The 23,025-nt window shown below is 38.1% G+C and overlaps 1 protein-coding gene across 1 annotated transcript in view; it reads right to left on the bottom strand.

Annotated features, from left to right (window-relative positions):
* Nucleotides 1-1,316: 1,316 nt before the first annotated feature.
* map1ab (microtubule-associated protein 1Ab) overlaps nt 1,317-23,025 on the bottom strand; it is a 37,266-nt gene continuing 15,557 nt past the window's right edge. Inside the window, exons 3-7 of the mRNA XM_065291834.1 lie at nt 14,032-14,114; nt 13,707-13,844; nt 3,445-13,630; nt 3,136-3,365; nt 1,317-3,030 (exon numbers count right to left, since the gene is read on the bottom strand). Coding sequence (XP_065147906.1) covers nt 2,875-3,030; nt 3,136-3,365; nt 3,445-13,630; nt 13,707-13,844; nt 14,032-14,114 — 10,793 coding nt within the window. The 3' untranslated portion in view covers nt 1,317-2,874. The remainder of the gene's footprint in view (nt 3,031-3,135; nt 3,366-3,444; nt 13,631-13,706; nt 13,845-14,031; nt 14,115-23,025) is intronic.

The following is a 23,025-nucleotide window of genomic DNA, read 5'->3' as shown; positions in this document are numbered from 1 at the left end:
TGAGGTTTATCCGTTCCATGTGCATATTTTGCTAGTTCTTTGTTTTGATCAAGCAAACTTTTACATTCAAAAATATTATTTAAAGTTAGTGCAATCATCTTCAGCACAGATGCTTTTGTGTAAAGAATTCACAGCTAATCAACAAGACCATGTAGTACTTGTTCCTAAGGCCAGGTATTTAAAATCAAATAAGAAAATATATTCACACCAAAGGACAGGACAGATTCAGCCCATTTTAACAAGCTGTCTAGCAAAGAAATAGATTTTAGTCTCAGTGTTGCTTTAATTTATGTATATTGTTGCGATTATGCATGATGTTTATCTGTATTTTACCAAAATACAGTTACTGATACTAGTTTAATCTAGTTTAAAAATGCTGGGGGTTCAACCCATGGGTGGGTTAAACCAATAGTTTTCAAACTGGGGGGTTGGGGGTGCGAGATGATGAGTGTACTGTCTTTTTAGGTCAGGTAAATTCTTAGGCTTTTACCACCATATCATGTGCGTTCACAGCTAGTACGAGTACACAAAGATTCCACCATTTTGATGATAAATTTTGATTAATTTTAAGTCCACTGCAATGAATAATACTGAATACATAAAACAGCAATGATACACAGACTAAAGCACACAGAGATAAAGGGGTAAATGTGGATTGTTAACATGTTCATGGAAAAAATATCTTGATATCAAGGGGCTACTTTAAAAGAAAAACTGCTCTACGTTTATCAGCTTGATGATTTGCTATAAGTAACAGAGGTCAATATACTGTAATGCAGTAGTACTGAAAATAGAGTCACTGTCTTAATATTGTGTTTTAGACAGTGCATATGGAACCCAATGAAAACTTGATAATATATGTTAACTTTGCCTGTACTGGTTGTTTGCGTTTTGTAATGCCAGAACCAAATATAAAAAATCAGCATCAGGTAACATTCAAACAATTAAAAGTCCTGGAGAAATCTTTAGGGATGACACCAAGGCTCCATAAAAATTCCAATTTATGTTAACAACAAAAAGGGTTTAAAAAATACACTGTCCTCTTCTGGTGCTTGAGCTTTTGTTATCAACAATTCAATACCAACTAACTAAAGTAGTTCATCATTCAGTCCACTTTGTCAGATAAAAAATCATATGATCTCAATTAGATTAAAAGTTTAATATATTTACTTTTTAAAATAAATTAATGCATTACTTCATTTATTTACATGCTACCTACCTACCAAACCCACTTCTTCATTAGATAAAAGTGCAATCGTACTCGATGCATATAATGCTATAATTATAAACATCAGATTTATAACTTGTCAGTTAAGTCAAACAGTATTAGCAAAATCTAAATGAGCAATAAGGCTATAAAGGAGTTCTAATTCCACATAATCCAAAGTAAAAGTCTGTTAACTAAGATGTATTGTTTTTACTGTATGTACTGTATGTGTGTTTAAGCATTTTCTCTGTCACACAACACTCTTGTCTCTAAATGGTCCATGCAAAAGGCACATGAGGGTAACCACACTGTTTACTCTCACAGCAACCACCGAAACCTTTTAAACTTTTTTACTTCATAACATATATGCTTCTACTGCTACACAGTGTGATTTCCACCACCAGACAGCCTATACAACATAAACCTAAAGTGCTTATGTATTAGCAGAACTTTATCTAGGAAAAATATCCAGATTCTGGAATATTGAATCTACAATATTGAAAGCATTGTTGGGGGACACTGAAAATTAAAAAATATTAAAACCCTCACTCGAGCATCAGAACATCATATAATTGGCAATAAACTACAAAACTTTATTTCAAGGCAATCTACTCCATTCATGGTGCAGTTGGGTGTGGGTGTTGTTCTAGTTTTTACTCAGCTTTAAAGAAAAAGGTGGACACTGTAAAGTATTCAGATCCCCACATCAGAACATCTGGTTAATATACAAACAACGTTTAGTCTGAGCTAGAGAAGTATCATGCTTTACAGTAAAGTGATTGCAATACCAACTACTGAAAAACTACAGTTATAAAATTCCTTTGTACTATTCATTTGCCTTGTATAACCTTTCAACCAGTCACAGTATCATATTAAAGCCTAGTCAGTCAAAATTCACGTAATTGTTGTAATTTAGTATTTTACAAAGATGCCATCACACATCAAGCATAATTCTTCATACATGTACTATTCCACTATTAACATATTATTCAAAGTTATTGTATTTTTAATTAGATAATGATCAATCTTGTTATTTTGCACAGATTTTGTTAAACACCATTTGGAATAATTGAGGTTAATAATTTGGCACAATCCTATTTGGATTAGCAATTTAGTGTAGGTTTTTTCTTCACTGCAAGTGCTGGCATGTGATCTAATAGTAGCCCTAATTGTAGCTCACAGACCTGTAATTTTGGCCTTGTGTCCTCACATATTATTCTGCAGACCATAGTGTCTACGTATATATCTGAAACATGGGATAATAATAAGGACAGAGCAATAATCAGATGACATATTTTTGTGCTTTGAATTCAAATCATGGGCATTAAAGGGTCAAATGTTTTTGGTCACTTTGTTATTCATGTTAGGAATATTTTAACAAACTCAATTTGCAATGGACTTCCACAGATATATTATATATTTTTTCATAGCCGCTAGATATTGAACATTCAATTTTCTGCCAAAGCATTGCAGATGCAATCAAAACAGTTACAATAGCTTAAATCAGGAAGAAAGCTTGTAAGTCTTTTGACAGCACTAGGATTTTGTTGCCTTTGAGGATTAGAGTATAAACTATAAATGGTAGCTGATGGAAAGATGTGGGTTAACCTAACCCTAAAAGATTTGAAATAAATTAGAAACGAATGACAAGCTCTAAGTGGAAAAACTCAAAATTCTATTTTGCAGGCCGGGAAAGACTCATCCTGCATGACCACCGTGCTGCTGCTGGCCAACACCATTATATTCAGGTCCTGTTGTCTTTCGTGGGTCTGCTGATACCAGTCCCGAGTGACCTCTGTATCATGTGTTGGTATTAAAGTAACCTAAAATGAGATAAGATTTTCATTAATAATAAGATTTAAAGATTGTTGCTTTCATCTCATGTAACATTTCATGTTATACTGTTAAATTGTAAAGGTAGGCGGTACCTGAAGGTTGGTGCCCCACTGTGCCTTGGCTTCTAGCAGTGCATCTAAAACCGCACGGCTGGGTTCACCACTGGGTGGGTCATTTCCACTGACAACGTAATATGCGGCACGCACCTTCTTGAAAAACTCTTGATCAACATTTTTAGCACTGCAGTGGTTAGGAATGTACGCTAGGTCAACATATATTGGTGGTCCAGGTGGAGTCCCAGTGTTCGACTTCTGGTTAGAACCTAAAAGAATATAACATTAGTTATGTGCATGTGTGGTTTACTGCAGGGCAATTGTTGTGCAGTTATGAGATATTTGTACCTGCATTACTCTTAACGCCATTGACTAATCCTCTTCCAGAATTGAACATGTCTCCCCTAGACCCCTGTGTCTCAGACATTCTGGACAATCGAAATAGCTTCTCTGAATCTTTTCTTTTAAGAGAAGGGGCGTGAGGTGAGGAGTCTTTGGATGTGTGCTTCACTGGGGTGGTAGATCTTCTGCTTTTTGTATCTCCTTTACCTGCAGGTGATGCAGATTTTTTCTTTCTCAAGGGTTTAGGGTCTTTTTTCACCGGTCGTTCTATGTGGGTCTGACCATTGAGAAGGGCCTCTGGGTCGACCATGCACACATCGGGATGTGGTGGGTGAGGAAGAGGGTCTTTCATTGGGATGGGTGGGGGATCATGACTCTTTGGGGAGGAGGAATGATGGCTTCCTCCACTGCCACCGGCAGCAGATGTTTTATCTACTGGTAGATGCTCTGCATCTTCATCAGAGTCAAGATTTCCCTCTGCTGTAATTGATGGACATTCTTCAGTCTCTGGAGGGACATCTGAGTCAGACTGAGATGGGATTGACTCGCTTAAAGATGTAGGAGGAGTTTCTTCACCTGCCAGCAGAACGGCTTGTCCGCTTTTCGTACCACTAGGGAGGCTCTGTGAAACCTCCTTGCCATCCTCATGGTGGCTCTGGGAAGGGCAATGCTGCTTCTTATGAGATCTTCTCTTGATGGAGTGCTGCTCACGCTCATCCCCATCATCTTCCCTTGAACCATCACTTCTGGCATCCTCCTCTCCCTCCTCACTAGAGAATTCATGTGGGCTTGGGTTAATAAAAGATGGAGAGATATCTCCTTTACGGTGTTTCAAGAGTGACGGTGAATGAGAGGATGTGGCTTCCATGCAGAGGTCAGAAGGTCGAGTTAATCCTTCATCTAACACCTCAGAGAAACAGGCCTGAGCTTCAGATGACGGAGACAAGGGTTGAGTTGATTGACATTCCTTTAGATCATACTTTATCATTTCATTGTCTTCTTCCTCCTCCATACCTTCATAAACATCCTCCCCATAGCCAGGTGGAGCTTTAATATGTACAACATCTTCATTCTGCACTCCAGATGCAAGGTTGCTATACTGGCTAGACTCAACTATATCTGTTTTCTTGCTGTCTGTTTCCATTTTTACTTCTATTTGTTCCTTCTCATCCATTTTTGCTTTAGATTCCTCCTTTACTCCAATCACCTCCTTCTTTTCTGTCTCTTTCTTTTCCTTTGGTTCATCTAACAGGGCTTCAGTTTTTCTTTCAATCTCGATCATTTGCTCTGACTTTTCTTTCTTGCTATTATCTGGAATATCATCCCTCTTTTCTAAGCTTACATCAGCCTTCTCTTCATGTTTTATCTGTTTTTCTTCCATTGCTGTAAGTTTTATATTTTTATCTGTCTCACTCTTCTCTTCATATTCCACCTTGTCCACTTTTGCTTCTTTTAGGTCTATTGTCTCATGTGTTTTCTCAGCCTGCTCTTTCTTTTCCTCTGACTTTTTATCTTCCTCTTGCTTAATATCTTCACTTACTGGGCCAATACTTAGTGTTCCACATGCTGTGTCTGGCACCTTTTGAGAGCTCATAATTTCTGTTGAACCATCTGCTTTGAGCAAGTCAGATTTTGTGGTTGAGGTTTCAGCATCAGTGTGTTGCCCTGTTAATGATATGTTGTTTGATTTTTGATCAGGAGCTAAAGATCTGTCACATTCAATTCTGCATGGTAAGGTTCCCTCGTCGAAACTGCCTTTGTTATCCTCAGGCTCATCATCGGAGGATTTTTCCTCTGAGTGTTTGTCAGCAGAGTCAGCTTTCACCAAAGGTGCAATATTGAACATATGGGATGTGTCTGATGCCATCTCTGTTGGTTTTGCAAGCTCAGCCGCTGCTGAATCTGGAAGTTTTGAGCAGTGTGGTTCTGTTACAGATATACGATTTGGATCAGAAACATGATCCCTGTCAGATATAATGCTTGACATGTCCTCCTCTGACTTTTCCTCTGCTGATGATGTTTGATCTTGAAGAAAGGATTTGGATTCTTCCAAAGGACTGAGGGGAGAAAACTTGGCCATACTGGATAATGGTTCGGCTGCTGTTGTACCAAGCACAAATCTATCAGAAACTTCCATGTATTCATCTCTTAAATGTACCCCAGAACTTAAATATGGTAAATCCATAATTGGGGATTCTTCCTCTTTTAGTGATGAGTACTCATATGATATACTGTCTCCATCTGACCTTAGATGGCCACCTGGAACTGTAACTGGGGTGTCAGACCTTTCTACAAAGTGTTGACCAGTTGAATACGAAGCAGACGTTGAAGAAGAGTAACTGAAGGATGATGATGAAGAGTAAGTTGCATCAGACATTGCTGCCTGAGCACTGGTTAGGAATTCAGACCCTTCAGTCTTTCTATCTGAAGGTGTCTGTGGTCCATGCTCATGTTTGACATCACTGGCCTCGAGTGTTTCAGACTGAACTAAACTAGTGTTCTTTGACCGTTCACCATCTTTGCTGAATACATCATGCTTATCTTCTAGTACTACTGAAGGCTCTGTTGTTTTTGAGAGATGAACTGTGCTTGCATGTACAGCTGCTTCAGCATCTGAACTAGTGGTCTTTTCTTGTACTGTGGCCTCTTCTTGTTTTAAACCAAGTGGTTTAGATGTATCAGTCGTATCAAAAGCTGCTTTAGACTCTTTCTCAGAAATCTCTCTAGCACCCTTTTCGATATCCAAGTCACTTACATCTTCCTCTTCTTCTTCATCCTCATAGTCATCCTCTCCTTCTGCAAATATTTTCTGGCTTCTCACTGAACATTCCTCTGCCTCTGCACTCACAGTCAATGACTTGCTTGTAAGAGAATCGGTTTTGCTAGTGGACTCATGCGAAAGAACATTGTCATCAGGTTGCATTAACTGTCCAGAAAAACTAGAAGCAGCGGCACTACTGTCTGCTTCTTCGGGCAATAAACTGGGAGGATGTATATCCTTCTCAGGAGGTGAATACCGACCAGAACAAAATGGGTCCTCTTTGCTTTCACCCGAATCAAATTTATTTTTATCTTTGCTAATCTCACTTTTTGAGATTTCACTCTCATGGTAGACAGAAGCTGATGACGCTGTTTTACTACTTGATTGATCTTGTGATGATGTGAGAATCCCTTGCTGAGAAGAAGCATCAGCCACATGGGTTTCAACTTTAAAAGAAGTTTTGGTCTTGTCCAAGTCATCTGATTTAGGGGTCTGTTGTGTTGTATGGTCTTTCTCTGACTTATCAGATTGTGTAACACTGGAAGAAAACGTACAAGGTTCTTCATGTGACAATTTGGCACGACTTTCATCTTCTTCATCAGAAAGAGAAGGCGTGTCCTCTTTTGTTTCTTTCTCCTTCTCTTTCTCCTCTCTCTCCAATTTCTCTGATTTGTCTTGTAAATCGCTAGAGGCAAATGAGCTTGAATCTGCTGCAGAAGTGGTCCTAGTGCCATAAGTCTCTGCATATGTCAAACTGTTGTCCAGATAAACTGTATCTTGTCTCTCTTCCCTAACCAATTGTTCTTCTTGGTATTGTTCCTTATTATCTTGCTCTGAGTAGGCACTGTGGCTACTGGGAACACTTGTCCTAGTCTCAGTAAATGAAGTCTGATAGTCAACCTTGCTAAAAGATACTGGTTCGTCATCACTTTGTTCCTCTACTGGGCATGCAGCTCCAAGCAAATGGGACTGAATTGCAATTCTGTTGTCTAAATCGATATCCAGACTAGAGAGCTGATCCTCTTCCTCTTTATCTTTTGAAATAGGCTTTTCATATGGCTCATATTTAGAAGCCTCATAGCTTTCTTTTTCTACTTCATAAGTCATCTTGTCATCGTTTTCCTCTTTAAATGCAATCTTCTCACTTTCAGCCTTCTCAGCACATTTTTCATCAGCACTGTCAGTTTTTTGAAAATCTGAATGTGATTCAATCCCTGGAGATGCAATTTCACGTTCTCCTTCCCTTTCCCGCTCAGCCTCCTTAGGTTTTGCAGTCTCCTTTATTTCATGTTTGGCATCCTCAACACTTGACTTACTGCCAGAGGCGGACAGTGTGATCCTCAGTGCTTTGCTTTCACCTAGAGGAAGCTGACTGGAAATCTCTGTTACAGATTTACTACTTTCATCTCCTCCAGTAGCAAGAGTTGGAGATGTGGTCTCCACCCTAAAAGCTTTCTCTGGTTCAGGTGATGTTTCACTTGAATCTCGAGTCAACTCTTTTTCTTCTAAATGGGTAACAATTTCCTCTTTTTGTATACTGATATCAGGGGTTAAAGATTGTCCAGAAGTGCTTTCTTTTAGTTCCTCCAATTTCCAGGGTTCAACTGATAACGGTCTTGAACCAGCACCTCCCATAAAAACAGCATCTCCTTCATCCTCCTCTGTACTTTCATCTTCATCTGAGAATTTGGTTGGAAACGTAGTTGTCTTTATGCTGTCTTTTGTTTTGTCTACAGTCAAGGTTTCTTGTGCAATCTCTTCGATGAATTTTTCTTTATAATCTAAATTTAATTTGAATCCAATGTCTGTTGATGGAAAAGTATCTGATGTGTACTGCTCATGGGGTTCATCTTTTAGGTCAACTTGATCTTTACAGCTAAGATCTGAGGTCCCAAACATTTGTTCTTGTGATTTTGAAAGAGATTCCCTTTTAGCTTCTTGACTCATTTCAGCTATAGACTTCATTTCCTCTGACACCAATTTTGATGTATCATCTTTTATTAATTTCTCAGACTCAATGGTATTAAAATCATGCTCAGTGAGAAGATTTTGTTCAGATATTACAACAACTTTTTCAAACAATTTGCCAGCAGAATCATGTTCTGACTTTGAATCCACTTTTTGTTCTGATTCTGATTGACTCTTCTGAATGTTTTCTTTTGCAGGTATCGTTTTAAGTTCTTCTGTCACAATATCTGGTTGAGGTATTTTAGACACAATCTCTTCAATATGTTTTTCTTCATAATCCCGCTTAGCAGCAGAATCTGTTTTTTCAGATACTGATTGATCTACAGAGATCTGAAGCTGACTGTCATCCACACTCTTATCTGTTGATTCACTTGCTTTCAATTCATCTTTAAACATAACCAGCTGTTCTGATTTGCTTGTCTCATCCTCTTTAGCTAGTAAATCTTTGTTATTTGATGTTATTGTCTGAGATTGGCCCTCCAGTTTAGATTTGTAATCAGATTCAGAGATAGTAAGCACATCTTTTGCTCCGCAAGTCTGATGTGCTGTAGATTCTTCATCGGGTTTGCCAGTTAAGCTAACTGATACTTCTTTTTTCTCTTCTACCTCTTTGTTTTGCCAGTTCTGATGTTCTTTAGCAGATGAACTTAAGTCTGCTTGCTCATCTTTAAATTCATGGTCGAATTTTAGTGAAAAATCAGTTTTATCTGCAATTGATATTTCTCTTTGGAATTTGGTGTCTTCTACAATTTTCTTTGTATCTTCGGTACTTAGGTTCTCTGCATGTGAAGGTTGGGCTGCTACAGGTTTATAATCCTCTTTCTGGTCTGCAATTTCTAAATGGGTGGTTTGGGGCTCTTCCACAAACTTCTCCTTCAGTTCTTCATCTTGTTTGCTTGTAATTTCGGTCTCACATGGGGCTACCCCTAATATATGAGATTCCTTCTCTTGTACTGGCATCTCTTTTAATTTTTGATCATCTTTAGTTTTCTCTGAACTGAAGAACTGACTCTCCTCTACATGCATATCTGGTTTTAAGATTTCCTCCTGTTTTAGAGATTTTACTTCTTCTGTGTTGTTATCCTTAGATTCTTCATGTTCTTTGTCAGCTGAAATGATTTTCTCAGATGCCAGACAAGTGTCACTTTCTCCTTTTTTATCATCTCTTAAGGTAACATCTGCATCTTTCTGAAGCTGGTCTATTTTACAGACAGTAGTATCACTTTCCACTGAAACTTCAATTGACTCTAATGTCTGCTTAGACATATTTTCCAATTTAGTTGTTATATCTGCATCTACAGTGTTTTCTTTTGGTTCATGGCATGTTGATGTTTCTACTTTGATATCTGAGCTTGGTTCCAAGAACTGATGAGATGAATCAGTCTTATATTTCTCTTTGGATTCCTGATCCAGTTTGGAAGATATTTCAACTTTCTCTGACTCAATTTCTTCTATTTGTTTCTCAGACCTTTCAATGGGTGTTGGAGAGCTGGGATCTTGCAACTCTTCCTCTTTTATATGTTTTTCATCAAAATCCTCTTTAGAGGGCAATACTGTTTTCTCTGGTGCTGATATTACCTCATCGTGTTTTTTTGCTACCTCTGCATGTGATAAATATTGGTCTTTGAGCTTCTCTTCAACATCATCTCTCTCATTCTCACACTTTTCTTTCTCTATTTCTCTTTCTTCTGTTTCTGTGGATAATTTTATATCATGAGTTTTATCAATGCTATTATCATCAGATAATTTGCCATCTTTATCCTCTAGAATCGTAGCCTTACTGCTCTCTTTTAGGTCCTCTTTAACTCTATCCTTGTTTTCAGCAATTTGATGAGGCATTACCTCGGTACCCCTTATTTCTACACTTTCTTTTATGCCCTCAACATTTTCTCCAAATACAGGCAGTGCAGAAGTTGACCAGTCTGTACTTTTTGTTTCTTCCTTTACTGCTTGAGGTATTTCCTTTTCGTGGTCCTTTTCATATTTAATTTCAGTGAGGCTAACTGCCTCTTGTGGTTCGTGATGAGGCTCTTTAAGGGGGATTTTATCCTTCCCCTCCACAGGTGACATTCTGAGGGGAGAGTGGGATGTGCTAGGTGGTCCAGAAGCCATTTTAACAGTACTGTCATCAGGGCTAATGCAGCGGTCTTCAACCTCTGGATAGACACTGGATTCAGTAATCGGAAGTTTAGAAATGCTGTGCAATGGAGAAGAGAGTGTTTCTGATCCTATCGCCATCTCAGAAGGAAAGGATTTTTTGTCAGTTGAAGAATCTGGAATGAAAGGCACAGGACTTTTCGGTTTGTCCATTTCTTTCTCGTTGTTTTCAAGTTTATCAGGTGAGGCATATCCTTCTTGTAACTTTTCAAGTGAAATGTCAACATTTGGTGTTTGATCTTCATACTCATCCTCATCTTCATCGTCATAATGGGCTTCAATATCAATTCCCTCTGTTTTTCCTTCTAAGGGAGGTGGAGGAGATTCCTCTGATGGAGATGATTTAAAGCACTTGTCCTCCTCTAGTGAAGATGTTGGTGAGATCGTTCCGGCGGAATGTAAATAATCCTTTCCTTGAGTGGCCTCTTTCTGGCCAACAGGATGTACAGTGTTTACAGTGTCTAAAAGCAGATAACTTTTTCCGGTATCTTCAGTCTGAGGTGCTGTGACTGATGCTACTGACTGATCCTCTGCAACAGAAGTGGGTAAAGAGGACAGCTTGTCATACTCAGTTATGGACGTTGCTGAAGAAACATGTTCCTCTTCAGCTAATGGAGCTGTAAATATGTTAGTGTAGATAGAAATAGCAGGCTCCTGTGGTTTGCTAGTCCCACTGCCCGTTGCAGCTGCTTGTATTTCTTTCATTCCTTGAATAGCAACAAAGGAGCCTGGTTGGTCTGGGACTGAGACATCATAGCTACCACCCTCATATTGGAGGTGTGGTATCCTGTCCTCTGCCTCTTCATGAATCTCTTCATCTGAGATTGTCTGCTCAGTCTCTGGATAACCTGGAAAGGTTTCATCCTGGATGTATGATAAGTTCTCTGCTGCTGCAGCTCCTTGAGCAGTAGAGGTAATGCCAGCTGTGACACCTCCAACATTTGACAAGTATGCGTCATGGTCTTCCTTTACTTTCTCAGCAGAGAGATCTTTTATTTCTTCATCTGCGATGGCATCCAAATCTTCTGCTTCTTCTAGTTCAGCTTTTTCAATCACATCATCATCTTCAAACATCTCCTCGTCAGCTTCAGCTTTACTTTCTTCCCTCTGTTTTTGCTTCTCCATTTCCTCCACTTCGTGCTTTCTGTCCGCTCCTTCAAAGTCTTTGGTTTCCTTTGCTGCCCCTTCGTCCTCTTCGTCACCTATACCCATGTCTTCCTCTTCCTCCTCATCTGTCCTCTTAACATTCTTTATCTCAATCTCTTCCTCATCTTCATCTTCAATACCTGTACCCTCATCCTCAAATTTCTCTAATTCTGATGCCTGAGGCTCGTCATGTTGTTCTTTCACTTCTTCTACAGCTACTGCTTCTTTGATTTCCGAGACTCTTCCCTCATTCTCTTTTTGTTCTGTGATAGTTGTTGCAGCTTGAGTAACATCATCTTGCTCCCCTTCTTCTGCAGGTTTTGGACGTTCATTGTCTTTTTCAGCTGTTAATTCTGAGATGGTAAGGGCACTTTTAGGAGCTTCAGTATGTTCTGTTAATTCAGTGAGTGACAACTTGGCAAAATCTTTAGTTAAATCTAGAGTAGATGAAGCAGATGTGTCTTCTCCTGTCCCGTTTTGTGTCTTAGGCTCAATCTTTTCAGTCACTGTTTTTTTTACACTCTTCCCACTGTCAACCTTGGCAGTTTTCGGTTTGCTTTTTACTGTTTTGGGTTTCAATTGGGTTTTGGCTTTGTGGAGGGTCTTCTTGACCTCAGGTGTGAAAGGTTTCAGGTCAGGTTTAGTTATTTTCCTCAGTTCAGTATTTGAAGTGTCCTTGGCTTTAACCTTTTTCTCTTCTTTTTTCACACCATCTTCTTTTTTTATTTCACGTTTTTCTTTCTTTAATTCTTTCTTTTCTTTGTCTTTCTTTTCATCCATTTTGGACACCTTTTCTTTTGGGTGCTTATTCAGTGGTTTCTCTTTCAATAGCTTTTTCTTTTCGGCCACTTCTGCTTTTGGCTTTAGTGGTCGGTTGTGTTTTTTTTCTTCTTTTTTCTCTTCTTTTTTCTCTTCTTTTTTCTCAATCTTGTTATCCTTGAAAGAGTCACTCTTAGGTTCAATGAAGGACACGTCCTCGCGTTCATCGTTTTCTTTCTTTGAAGGCTTAGATGGTGCGTGAGTCTTAGGAGATGACTGAAGACTTTCTTTGCTGCTAGTTCTTTGCTTTAATTTTGTTTGTTTGACAGCTGTTGGTGAGAGCCCAGAAGTTACGTCTTTTTGTGTGGCTACTGGATTGCGTAGGAAGTCAAGGTGCTTTAACTTTTCAAGTCCCTCAAGGATTTTGTTCTGTGGTGCGTTTCCAGGAAATAAAACCCTTACGATTTTCTCTGTGGGGTTTGCAGGGAGCCACACCACAAGAGCTGTAATAGATGTCAAATATGGTACAGATATTTCTCCCTCTTTTCCATTAGAAAGCACTATTCCTGTCTTAGCTTTGCTGTTACCTGCCCACTTCTGCATAAGGAACTGCATTTCCTTACTGTCCTTCACAGGGTTCAGGACAAACATGTCTAATTTACCCACACCCATTTTGTGAAAAAGAGTAATGGGCTCAATCGTATTACTAGCCACTCGAGATAAGGGCTCAGGTTTAATTCCTAGTTTGTTGAGGTATTGCAATGTAAGAGATGCTTCCTCAATGCTTCGCTTGACTTTCAAATTCGATTCTGATGTCCGAAGCTTCTCGGGTACATTGAAGAATACGACTCCAAGCTCTGGAGAGATCAGGTTCTTCATCCAGTCGCTGTAGGTGGTTGAGTCTTGAGACTGCTCCTCCTCCTGTTCTGCAACCTTCCTCTGAAGGAGTCCATTGATTCCAGGAAGGTTATCAGCACCAATATGTGTAAGAAGAACAGAATCAATACGATCTAAATGTCTGACAAGCTTCCAGAAGCATGACCTTCTGTCAGATCCACCATCGATCAGAATGTTAAAACCATTGACAGCAAAGAGGGCAGAATCCCCCCGTCCACCAGGAAAGATGTAGCAGCAAGGCTTTGAGAGCTTTAAGAATCCTCCAGAGGTCGGAGGCTCAAGAAGGTCAAATGGGGATGGTACATCCACAGTTTCAGATATGTACTCTGTGAACTCAGTGACTCCCTCCATCTTAGGAAGTATGAGCTCAGGATTCAGCCTATAGTTCAGCAACTCCTTAATACGTTGCTGTTGGCCCAAAGAGCTCCAGCCTGCCTCACCGCGGCAAGACACGGTCAGTACAGGCCGCTGTCCGGGGCTGGCTTTAACCAGAAGATTACTGATCTACAAAACAAATCCAAAGTCAATTTAAGTAAAAGAAAATATTCCCAAATCAACCGTTAAATGTGTCTAAACTTACCTCAGGATCTGCAAACACACGTGAGAAGGTTTGATAACTGAAGATTCCAGTTTGTAAAACCAGGTCACCTTGGTCAGAGCTCTGGCCACTCAGGACCAGTAGCTTGTGCACAGCTGGGTCAGATACAAGATAATGGATCTAGGACATAAAGAGAGACATAGAGGGCATTTAAAATGCATTACCCTATTATAGTCCGTCTGTATTCAGCAAGTCATCACGAGGTTGTGCTTCACAAAGGTTATTGAGTCTAACATCAAATCCATTAATCAGCCTTTGTTAGACATAGAAAGATCACCTTGTCCAAAAGAGATTTTGTTGAAATTACCTCTGATACAACAGAGTCTTCTGATGGATTTACTAACACAACCGTCTCAAGAACATCACTTTTGTGGTGTAGAGTCCTTTGTCCTGAAAAAAAATTAAATTTTCTTGTTAATATTATAAGTCAAAATTAAACAATTCAGCATGTAATGTAAATATACTCTCTAATATCTAGATATGGTAATCTGGTAAAATAAATGAATTTCCTCTCTCACCCACATTAGCATCACAGAATAAATCCTACCCATATACAAGGATCACAGAAACAATGAAGTACACATATAGATTTCAAAGGTTTAAGCAGTGCAGAGACAAAAGACAGCCCTGAATCCCATAAGAGAAATGATTCGACTCACAACCAATGTGCCAGTACTCTATTATCAAACACTAGGTAGTTATTATCTGAAGTACATTGGCCAACACAAATATAATCCAATGCCTAAATGAGGAAATGACTTAAAATGCCCAGCACAGCATCCTTAGTTTAATCCTCAGTGGCATCTCCCTTAACACTGCATTGATTTGTTCATCTGAAATCCAACATCAGCTACACCATATGATGGATAATGTTACTCAAAATGAAAGCCGGAAAAAACTAAAAGGCATAGCTATCACTTGCATCAATTTTCAATTCAAGTTTATTTTTAATAAATCTTTCTGTTCTTCAAATTGGTTATTCATAATGAAAAGACACTTAGGCCTGGTTTCACAGATAAGGCTTAGCTAAAGCCAGGACTAAGCCTTAGAAAAAGACATTATTACTGGTGTGTATCTTGATACAAATCAATGCCTGTCAGTGCAAGTTAAGTATTGTCTGTAAAACCAGGCGTTAGATGTAAAGTCAAAGTCTAACAGTCAGTAAAATGACCTTATGTTGTGTTACACTAAAGTTAGTCTTATTCAAACAGTAGGTGTCAGAACCGCAGCATATATGTCTTGTACTTACTTAAAAGGGCATATATATTATGAATAACATATGTTTATGCATGTTTCTGTATGTTTCACACGTATTACATTTGTGTTATATCGGCCCCATTGCTTTCTCAATGTCAGCATTGGCCAAGTCTAAAAAGAAAATCTTGACGCTAAAGAACGTAGACGTGTTTAATAAACAGTCCTGCAAGAGTTCTGTTAATAAGATCAAGGATGTTTGGATTATAGCCAGAGGTAGGGATTAAACTGTAAATAACTTAGAGGATATCTAAGAGGATAGCAGGATATCACATGATGCAAATTTAAAACGCCTCCATAGTTTATTCCAAACACATTTATCATCTGTTTTCATTTATATAAGAAGCATTAAAAGAACAGGGTGTCTGGAAGAATTAATGAGATTATTAAATAACTGCTGAACCAGCATAACTGGGGTTTGAACCAAGATGGTCTGAGCCCAGCTCTGCTTTTATCAGCCAGATGGTCTAGGGTTGAGATACAGAGGTGAAAGCACAACATGTGTGAAGGTGAGGCAGATTTCACCCAATGCAAATAATACTGGCTGCCATGGAAATGGCAAACTTCATTAACTCCACCCCTGCTGCTCTCTCTACAGCATTAGTGTGTTGTCTGACTGACAAAGCAGTTTGAAACAAAGAAGGTTTTGGTGTTTGTCACTGCAGTGTCTTCTCTGTGGTCTGTGCTTTTGCCGAAGTCCATGATGGACACGATGTCCAAAGCAACATGGGTCTATTACACTGATATTAAATACCACGTCTTTGAATCATCTAGTGAAAATCTGATAATTAAAAAAAAGATTGTCTAGACATGAGCAACATTACAAAACAAGCATTCATTATATTTGCTCAGAATTGTCAATTTAAATAAATATTAACCCCTGATTTTTTTTTCATCAAGCCTGGCCATCATTACATAGCTATTATTGTTATAATATTACATTTTATATGGTCGATTTACTGTATCTCCTATTACAACAGCCTGTTTTTAATAATAGCTAATAATAATAATAATAGCTATAGTTAATATCTTTACATATGATTTTGCACTTGATATTGTTAGTTTGAGACAGGTGGTCTTAGGGGAGGGGCATTTTCATCACAGTGAACATTAGATTGAACAAATATGTAGCTTAGCAATATGTTTGCACATTTAATTTGGTCAAATATGTGACCTGTCTGAAGAGATAAGAAGCATCAAAGTTTAATTTCAATCATTGATTTTACATTGATTTCTTTGGCATGACCTTACTCAGTCAATATAAAAAAAATCAAGGTTATATTGCTCCCTTTTGCAAAAATCACTTACAGTAACACAAATACAGCACGCAAAGTCTTCATGCACTTTAAAGGTCCAAAGCTAAATGACTATGTTAGCAGGATTCCAATTCTTATCCTTAGTTACCGCTGAGTATTATTCAATGATTCACTTTAAATTGCACATCTTCATCGCTGTAGTATAATTTAAGAGTCATTTTAAAAGAAGGTCTAAGTGTAAAGATCCACCATCTCATCACAGTCACCTGACCTGCTTGATATAAATATCCGCTCATGAACTCAAAAATGAGGGCGTTTGTTTTAAAATAAGCTCAAACGGTGCAATGATAAAAGACAGACCAAGCATCCACGCTGCTCTAGATATTTTGCTCTAGATATGATCGCCCAAAAGATTGAGGCTTATGGAAGTTTAGGAAAAAAATCGCCTTATCTGGTCATCAGTCACTCGTACCACTGTCTTGTTTGCTTCTGAGACCATATAACCTTGGCGAGCAGTGTGTCTTGCTGTAGTGTATTTTATTAGAGGCACTAAATCAGTTTTTCCCCATCCTCGTACAGAAGACAGTGGGGTTTTGCAATATCATGGCATTTATTTTCACTCAAATATACTCAGGGCTGGAAATGGGGGGACTTGGGGGGGAGAGTCCCACCTCAAAATAGAGGACTTCTACCTTTATGCACATTTCAGGCATAAATATAGTAAAACTTTCTGCGCCTATGGTTTAAAAATATGTCCCTCCAATGAATCTTGGCCATTTCCATCACTCGATATAAACTCTTGTCAGACACTGTTGTTCGCTGATTTTTTTAGATTTGCTGGACCTACACAAGAGGTAAATGCCCTACTTCTAGTAATCCTAGTCCTGTGATTTGGCATTGTCGAATGATTCTGCTGTTAAGCATATTAAAGCCTCTTTTAGCACAACTGTGTCACCCAATCTCCGAGAGCCACCTGGATAAAGGTGTGGCCTCGGCACAATGCTGCAGCCCACAACAACAATTGTGTTTTCATGGTTTATTTGCATATACCCTATATGTCTGATGCTGCAGCTGTAGTGAACACTATGTAGGGAATATTGTGTATTTCAATGCCCAGATTCCATAACGGCACAGAAAGAGAAAGAAACTAGTTTTAAAGGGTAGAAAGGGGCAAGAGAAGTTTTATGGTGTTGTATGGCCGTTTCCTAGGTGGCCAGAAAACTCCAGGCTGAGCCCGAGCCAACTATGAGATCATGTCACCACACGGCCCATTCATTAGCATCTGAAGCCACAACTCTGTGGTACTGAATACGTAAGTGATGGATGTTTTTCCTGCACTGCGGAGACTCCACAACACTGACATTTTACTGTAGGCCTACATTCTCCTAGTGTCAAACAAATGTCTTTAATTCTAAAGCAATTAGCTAAATAACTTAATTTTTTTTAAATATACAAGCATTTGATTATTATTGGTCGTGGTAATTGTTATTATAAACTTTTTAAATGTTTCTTAAGATATTCTATTTTCATTTCCTTGCAATAAGCAAAATAAAGATAATATAGTATAGGAAAACTATATATTATATATAAAATAATATATTAATATTATTCAACTAGATAGACTCGCATTTCAATTTTGTATAATTAAAATAAGGAGACATTTCCTAATGGTTCCTTTTAAGGTCAAATCTAGGTAATTTTTATCAGAAAATCTGCATAATGTTTCATGCATAATTCATATTAGAGATCTTCAGATGACTATTATCAAATGGAGATATATGCAAGGTTTTTAAAAGTTACATTAGCAGAGCCGATGCATTTAATTCTTCAAGCTTAACATGAAACTTAATGTATTATTCAATTTATCTGAATAGACTTTTCAAAAAGATTAGATTAATGTTTCATTATAATATTAAACATAATAGTGTCCAAGCTAAACTATAGTGACTGCAAATCAAAATAAAGAGATAGTTCACCCAAAAATGAAAATACTGTTATCATTTACTCATCCCTCAAGTTGTTTTTTTTCTGCTGAACATAAATAAAGATATTTTAAAATAGTTTTGTTTGTGATCAGCAGAACAAAGATATTTTTTAAGTTTTGTATCAACTTGAGAGTGAGTAAATGACAATTTTCATTTTTTGAAGCACTATCCCTTTAATAATGAAAACTTGAAACATGACTGTTCATCTGCATACAGTAAGAGAATAAAATCATTACAATGCACAGAGCTGAATATGACTGATTAAAATGTTAGTTGTGTGTGATCACTAAGCAAAATTCATACCACCAAACTCACATTTAGTTACGATGCAATAAAGCTTTCATAGCCGTACATTTAACTCAAATGATTGATTTTTAGATTTCTTGTGCATTCCCAACCCCAAACTTTATATTGTCTCCACTGTATACTGCTAATCTATTTCTCCAGTCACACCTGCGAGCCAAATTACAACAAAATGTTATCGTTCCTCAAACTCATTATGTTTTTATCATATCATGCAATAGTTTTACAATCTTACATCAAACTTTGATGTTTAGGACAAAGTGATCCAGCAACAAAGGCCTGTGTCTAATAAATTTCCAATATTTATTTCCAGCATTTGTATAAATGTCCAATATTTAAAAAAAGAAACCACAATAATCTGTATGATTAACAAAATAATGAGCTGAAAGAACTTAAAACAAGTAGCAGCAATAGGCTTATTTACATGTAGGGCACAGTGATTCGTCCTCAGCAGTGGAAAGAAGTAAAAGAGAAATCCACCCACACTAAATTTGCAAACATCCCAGGAATGACGGTCATATGTGCACACCCCCACAATCTGTATCCACCAACACACACCTTTCAGAAGACAAAATCAAAGATTAAGCGATGAAATCACTAGACAGTTTATTGAAAACTGAGGTCTTATTTACTAACCACATGCAATCTAGTTCAATCAAGCACTTAATCCCCTAAAACAGCGCTGTGCATGTCGTTTTATCAGCCCAAATAAGCTTAATATTTTTTGTAAATGATGCCTATGTAACTCACAAAGCCCAAAGCTTTTTGCCTGCAGTTAAAACTGAAGTGCAATTGCGCAACTTGTGTTTGGTGCAGTGCTGAAGCGTGGATGTTTGTGTTTTGTGTAATAAAACAATGCACGTAAAGCATTTAAATAGAATTCTCAACAAATTCCTTCCTAAACATTTTGCAGAAAGATTGAGGAAACTGGGGTTAATCTGAGAGAAGGGAGAAGTCACATGTTTTTACCTCACCATGACACCCAAGTCGTTCACATCATGCCTCTCCACATAATTTTCAGTACATTTCACCCAACCGCAACCTCATCACTTTTCAACACTTTATAACTGGATGGCTGGCAACTATAGACCTTAGACTATTTTCTTAAAGCAGTGGTTCTCAAACTTTTTCGTTGAGCAGCCCCCCGTGTGTATGGCGCATTCCTTCGCGGGCCCCCAAAGAAAATTAATGTCAAAACTCAACATTTTTATAAAAAACATATAAAATTATACAAAGAAGTGGTTTTGGTTACAGCTTATTTTTTTAGGTTTAATTACACAGAATTCATAATAAATTAATGTATTTTATAAAATGTCATAAAACTTGGGCCCCCCGGCACCATCTCGCGGACCCTTTGAGAACCACTGCCTTAAAGCACTACAACTGCAAGTCTTAAAATTCTCCCATTTTTCGCAATCTATAAATGCTAAACTTATCCGCCACATTATATGAGTCATTACATAAAGAGCAGTACTTTTAAATTAATATATTCTAAAACACTGCATACTCTGTAGCAATATCTTTTATAGCCAGAGAAGACATGCAGTAGCCAATATCACCCATATACTAAAGTACTAAATCAAAACTGCAAGGTTGAGACGCAGTAGTATTCACAGGCATTGTGTCCCTATCTGCAGATTAATCCACCAACTGAGAGGTTCTTTGTCTCAGATGACCGTTCCTTAATCCGGAAAGATTATCTACTACTGTAAGTCCAAAGTTTAATTGCTAATATTTCTAGGTTGGATTATTCCTTAGCTCTGTTTCATAACTACTTACAGAGAAGCTGCTGCCTTGTATACACAGGAATGATGCTTAACTTGCATAAATAAACATAGCATACATGAAGTTGGGGTCAAATAGTCAGTGTATTCAAGATTTTTTGTATTAAATCAGTATTAATTATTTAAAGTTTGCTTATAAATAGAAGCTCTATCATTTTTTAGATTTATTAGTGCATTTTGTTAAAAAAAAGGTCAAAAATTGGTACTAAGCTGTCACTGGCCAGTACCATTTATTTTGGCACAGATACGTATGCCTTTGAGGTATTATATGCACTCTTTGGTACCAATATGTATCTCTGGGTGCAAAGCTGTCATTTTTTAAAGGGTTTTGCCCTTTTTTGACAATTTTTCTGACAGTGTACCTTTAGGCAGTGAAAAAGTGATATAGTACTACTGGGTTTTGGAACACAGCTAGTGTGTTTTTCATGGAAAATAAAACTAAAACGGGCTAAATATTTTCCAAAGAAAAGTGGAACTAAATGTGAGTCACTTAGTAAAGCGTTTCTGGTCTGCCAAAATGTTCAATGTCCCATTTTTACTGTGAGTCAGACAGACCATTCTCTCTGTTGCCCTTGGACAAAATGATATCATACAATTTACAGCTTCCTTTCTTTAGGCCTAATGTCAAAATACACCAGTAAAGCAAAACAAGAACAATGAAATTAATTTATGCTATAACTCGACCATATGTTTGTTGAGACAGTATAGTAATATTTTAGCTTTAGGTCTTTTTGTCATCCTCCAATATAATAAATATCAAAAACACTGTAGAATTTCTCATTTCACTGTACTAATTTCTGTCAACAACTCTACCATGCTTTGCTTTAAGCTGGTATGGTACCAATGCAACAGTGACTCAGCTACTAAGGCTGTTACATCTATTGATGTCATATTGGGTGTTTCTCTTTTTAGGAGCCCACGAAGACAGAAAGAGCACAAGGCAATACTATACTTATGTGACATCTAAGGCAATGCATATTACCACATTATCAACTTTAACATTAACATGCATTATCAATGCTTTGATGTCATCACATCAGCTTTACTGGTCCAATGTGAATCATTTAGTGCAGGCAGACCTTATTCACAATGGTTAATTATTGTGTTTTCCTATTATATTATGTCAATAGCAGATTCGTTTAAGATCAACCAAGAGTCAAATGTCAATTGGGCTAAACAATTGTGTATGTTCAAACACAAATCTATTTAGTCATTAGTTTCGTGAATGGTCCTTCAGTGACCAGATGCACAAACGTACAGTATTGCAGAGAGAGAGAGAGAGAGAGAGAGAGAGAGAGAGAGAGAGAGAGAGAGAGAGAAAGAGAGAGAGAGAGAGAGAGAGAGAGAGATACAACGCTGAGTCACTGAGATACAAATGAATCTGTAGCTGTGTCTCAAAATCCAGTCAAGCTGTCTACATAGTATTTATTGAGCATCAAATGCGCGTGGCAAGCCGTTTATTCGGTGATATCGCGAGGTTTTGACTTTTTTATTAGCTTTTATTAGTTTTATTACCAAACCTGCAACGACCTTTAGCAAAAATATCTATGAAAAAACGAGCATTCGATAAAAAATATCCTTTTACAAACTCTTCACATTTCAGATTCAACTTGCTCATGACTTATTTACATAATACAGTTTACATATTTTCAACGGGGCAAATCTAATTTTGTCCACGTTTAACAAAATAAATAATAAATGCAAAACATAATCAATAGCCTACCGACTCTCGACGCAAAAGTGCGTCATTCAGCAAACTCGAAGTGTTGCGTCTGTATTTACAAAATAATAAAGTGTCAACCTGTTAAATCAAAAAGTGCTATCTTAAATGTCACATAAAAAGTTGGTCTGGTCATGGCGACCCATCCATCATCCTCCTGTACTGTACGTCACCTTAATCCAGTTAGTTTGGATCCACGTCAGGACATTTGTCGCAAACACAGGTAGATTTGAATTATCTCACTGTCTAGTCATTTAATCACCTCTCGACTATTCCAATCATACGTCGCGTGCACGGATCTGGTGTTTAAATCGTTTAAAATTAGTACAAATATGCGGTCATTTAGATCATAAGGATACGCATCATCATCCAAACGTCATAAACCAAAGTGTCTGGAGAGTCTGATTCAATGAATCAACCAACCTTCAAGCATTGATTCTTTTTCCTGACCACTGCGACACTGCGAAAAAGTCACGCCTGTGCCCGCGTGGCACGCTATTATACTCTATATGTACTGTACATGACAGAAACGATACATACCGTATGTAGATTCAGGTCACTTTAACGCAGCGTCGTGTGTCTCGCGACTGACTGGTGTTCGGCTGCGCGGTCCCTGCTGTGCGTGTGTGTGCATCTGTGTGTGTGTGTGGGAGGGAGGGGCAGGAGCGCGCGTGTGGGTTGGCAGATTTGGGTTCTCGAGCAAAGCGGGACGTTTGCAGCAAATCGGGCTGTAAAGGCACGCCCGCCGACAGGGGGGGACAAACGGGTCTGTTGTCCCGGGCCCAGGGTGGGGTGGGGCCCAGAGGGGGGCCCAGAACTGGAACCTATGGAATAATTGATAAATAATAAAGAAAATATTTGATTTATTTGATTTGAAGTTCAGTACGCTCAAAATGTCCGGTCAGACTCAGCACAAGTCCGGTGCTCAGAAAAGAAAATAAAAGAAGAAAATATAGGCCTTATAGAGGAAAAAAGAATTCCTAATTATCCCCGTTAGGA

Source organism: Paramisgurnus dabryanus, chromosome 23 (assembly GCF_030506205.2).
Source record: "Paramisgurnus dabryanus chromosome 23, PD_genome_1.1, whole genome shotgun sequence".
In the NCBI taxonomy this organism is placed as follows: domain Eukaryota; kingdom Metazoa; phylum Chordata; class Actinopteri; order Cypriniformes; family Cobitidae; genus Paramisgurnus; species Paramisgurnus dabryanus.
The sequence above is the reverse complement of the archived record's forward strand: the minus strand, read 5'-3'. Positions and strand labels throughout refer to the sequence as shown.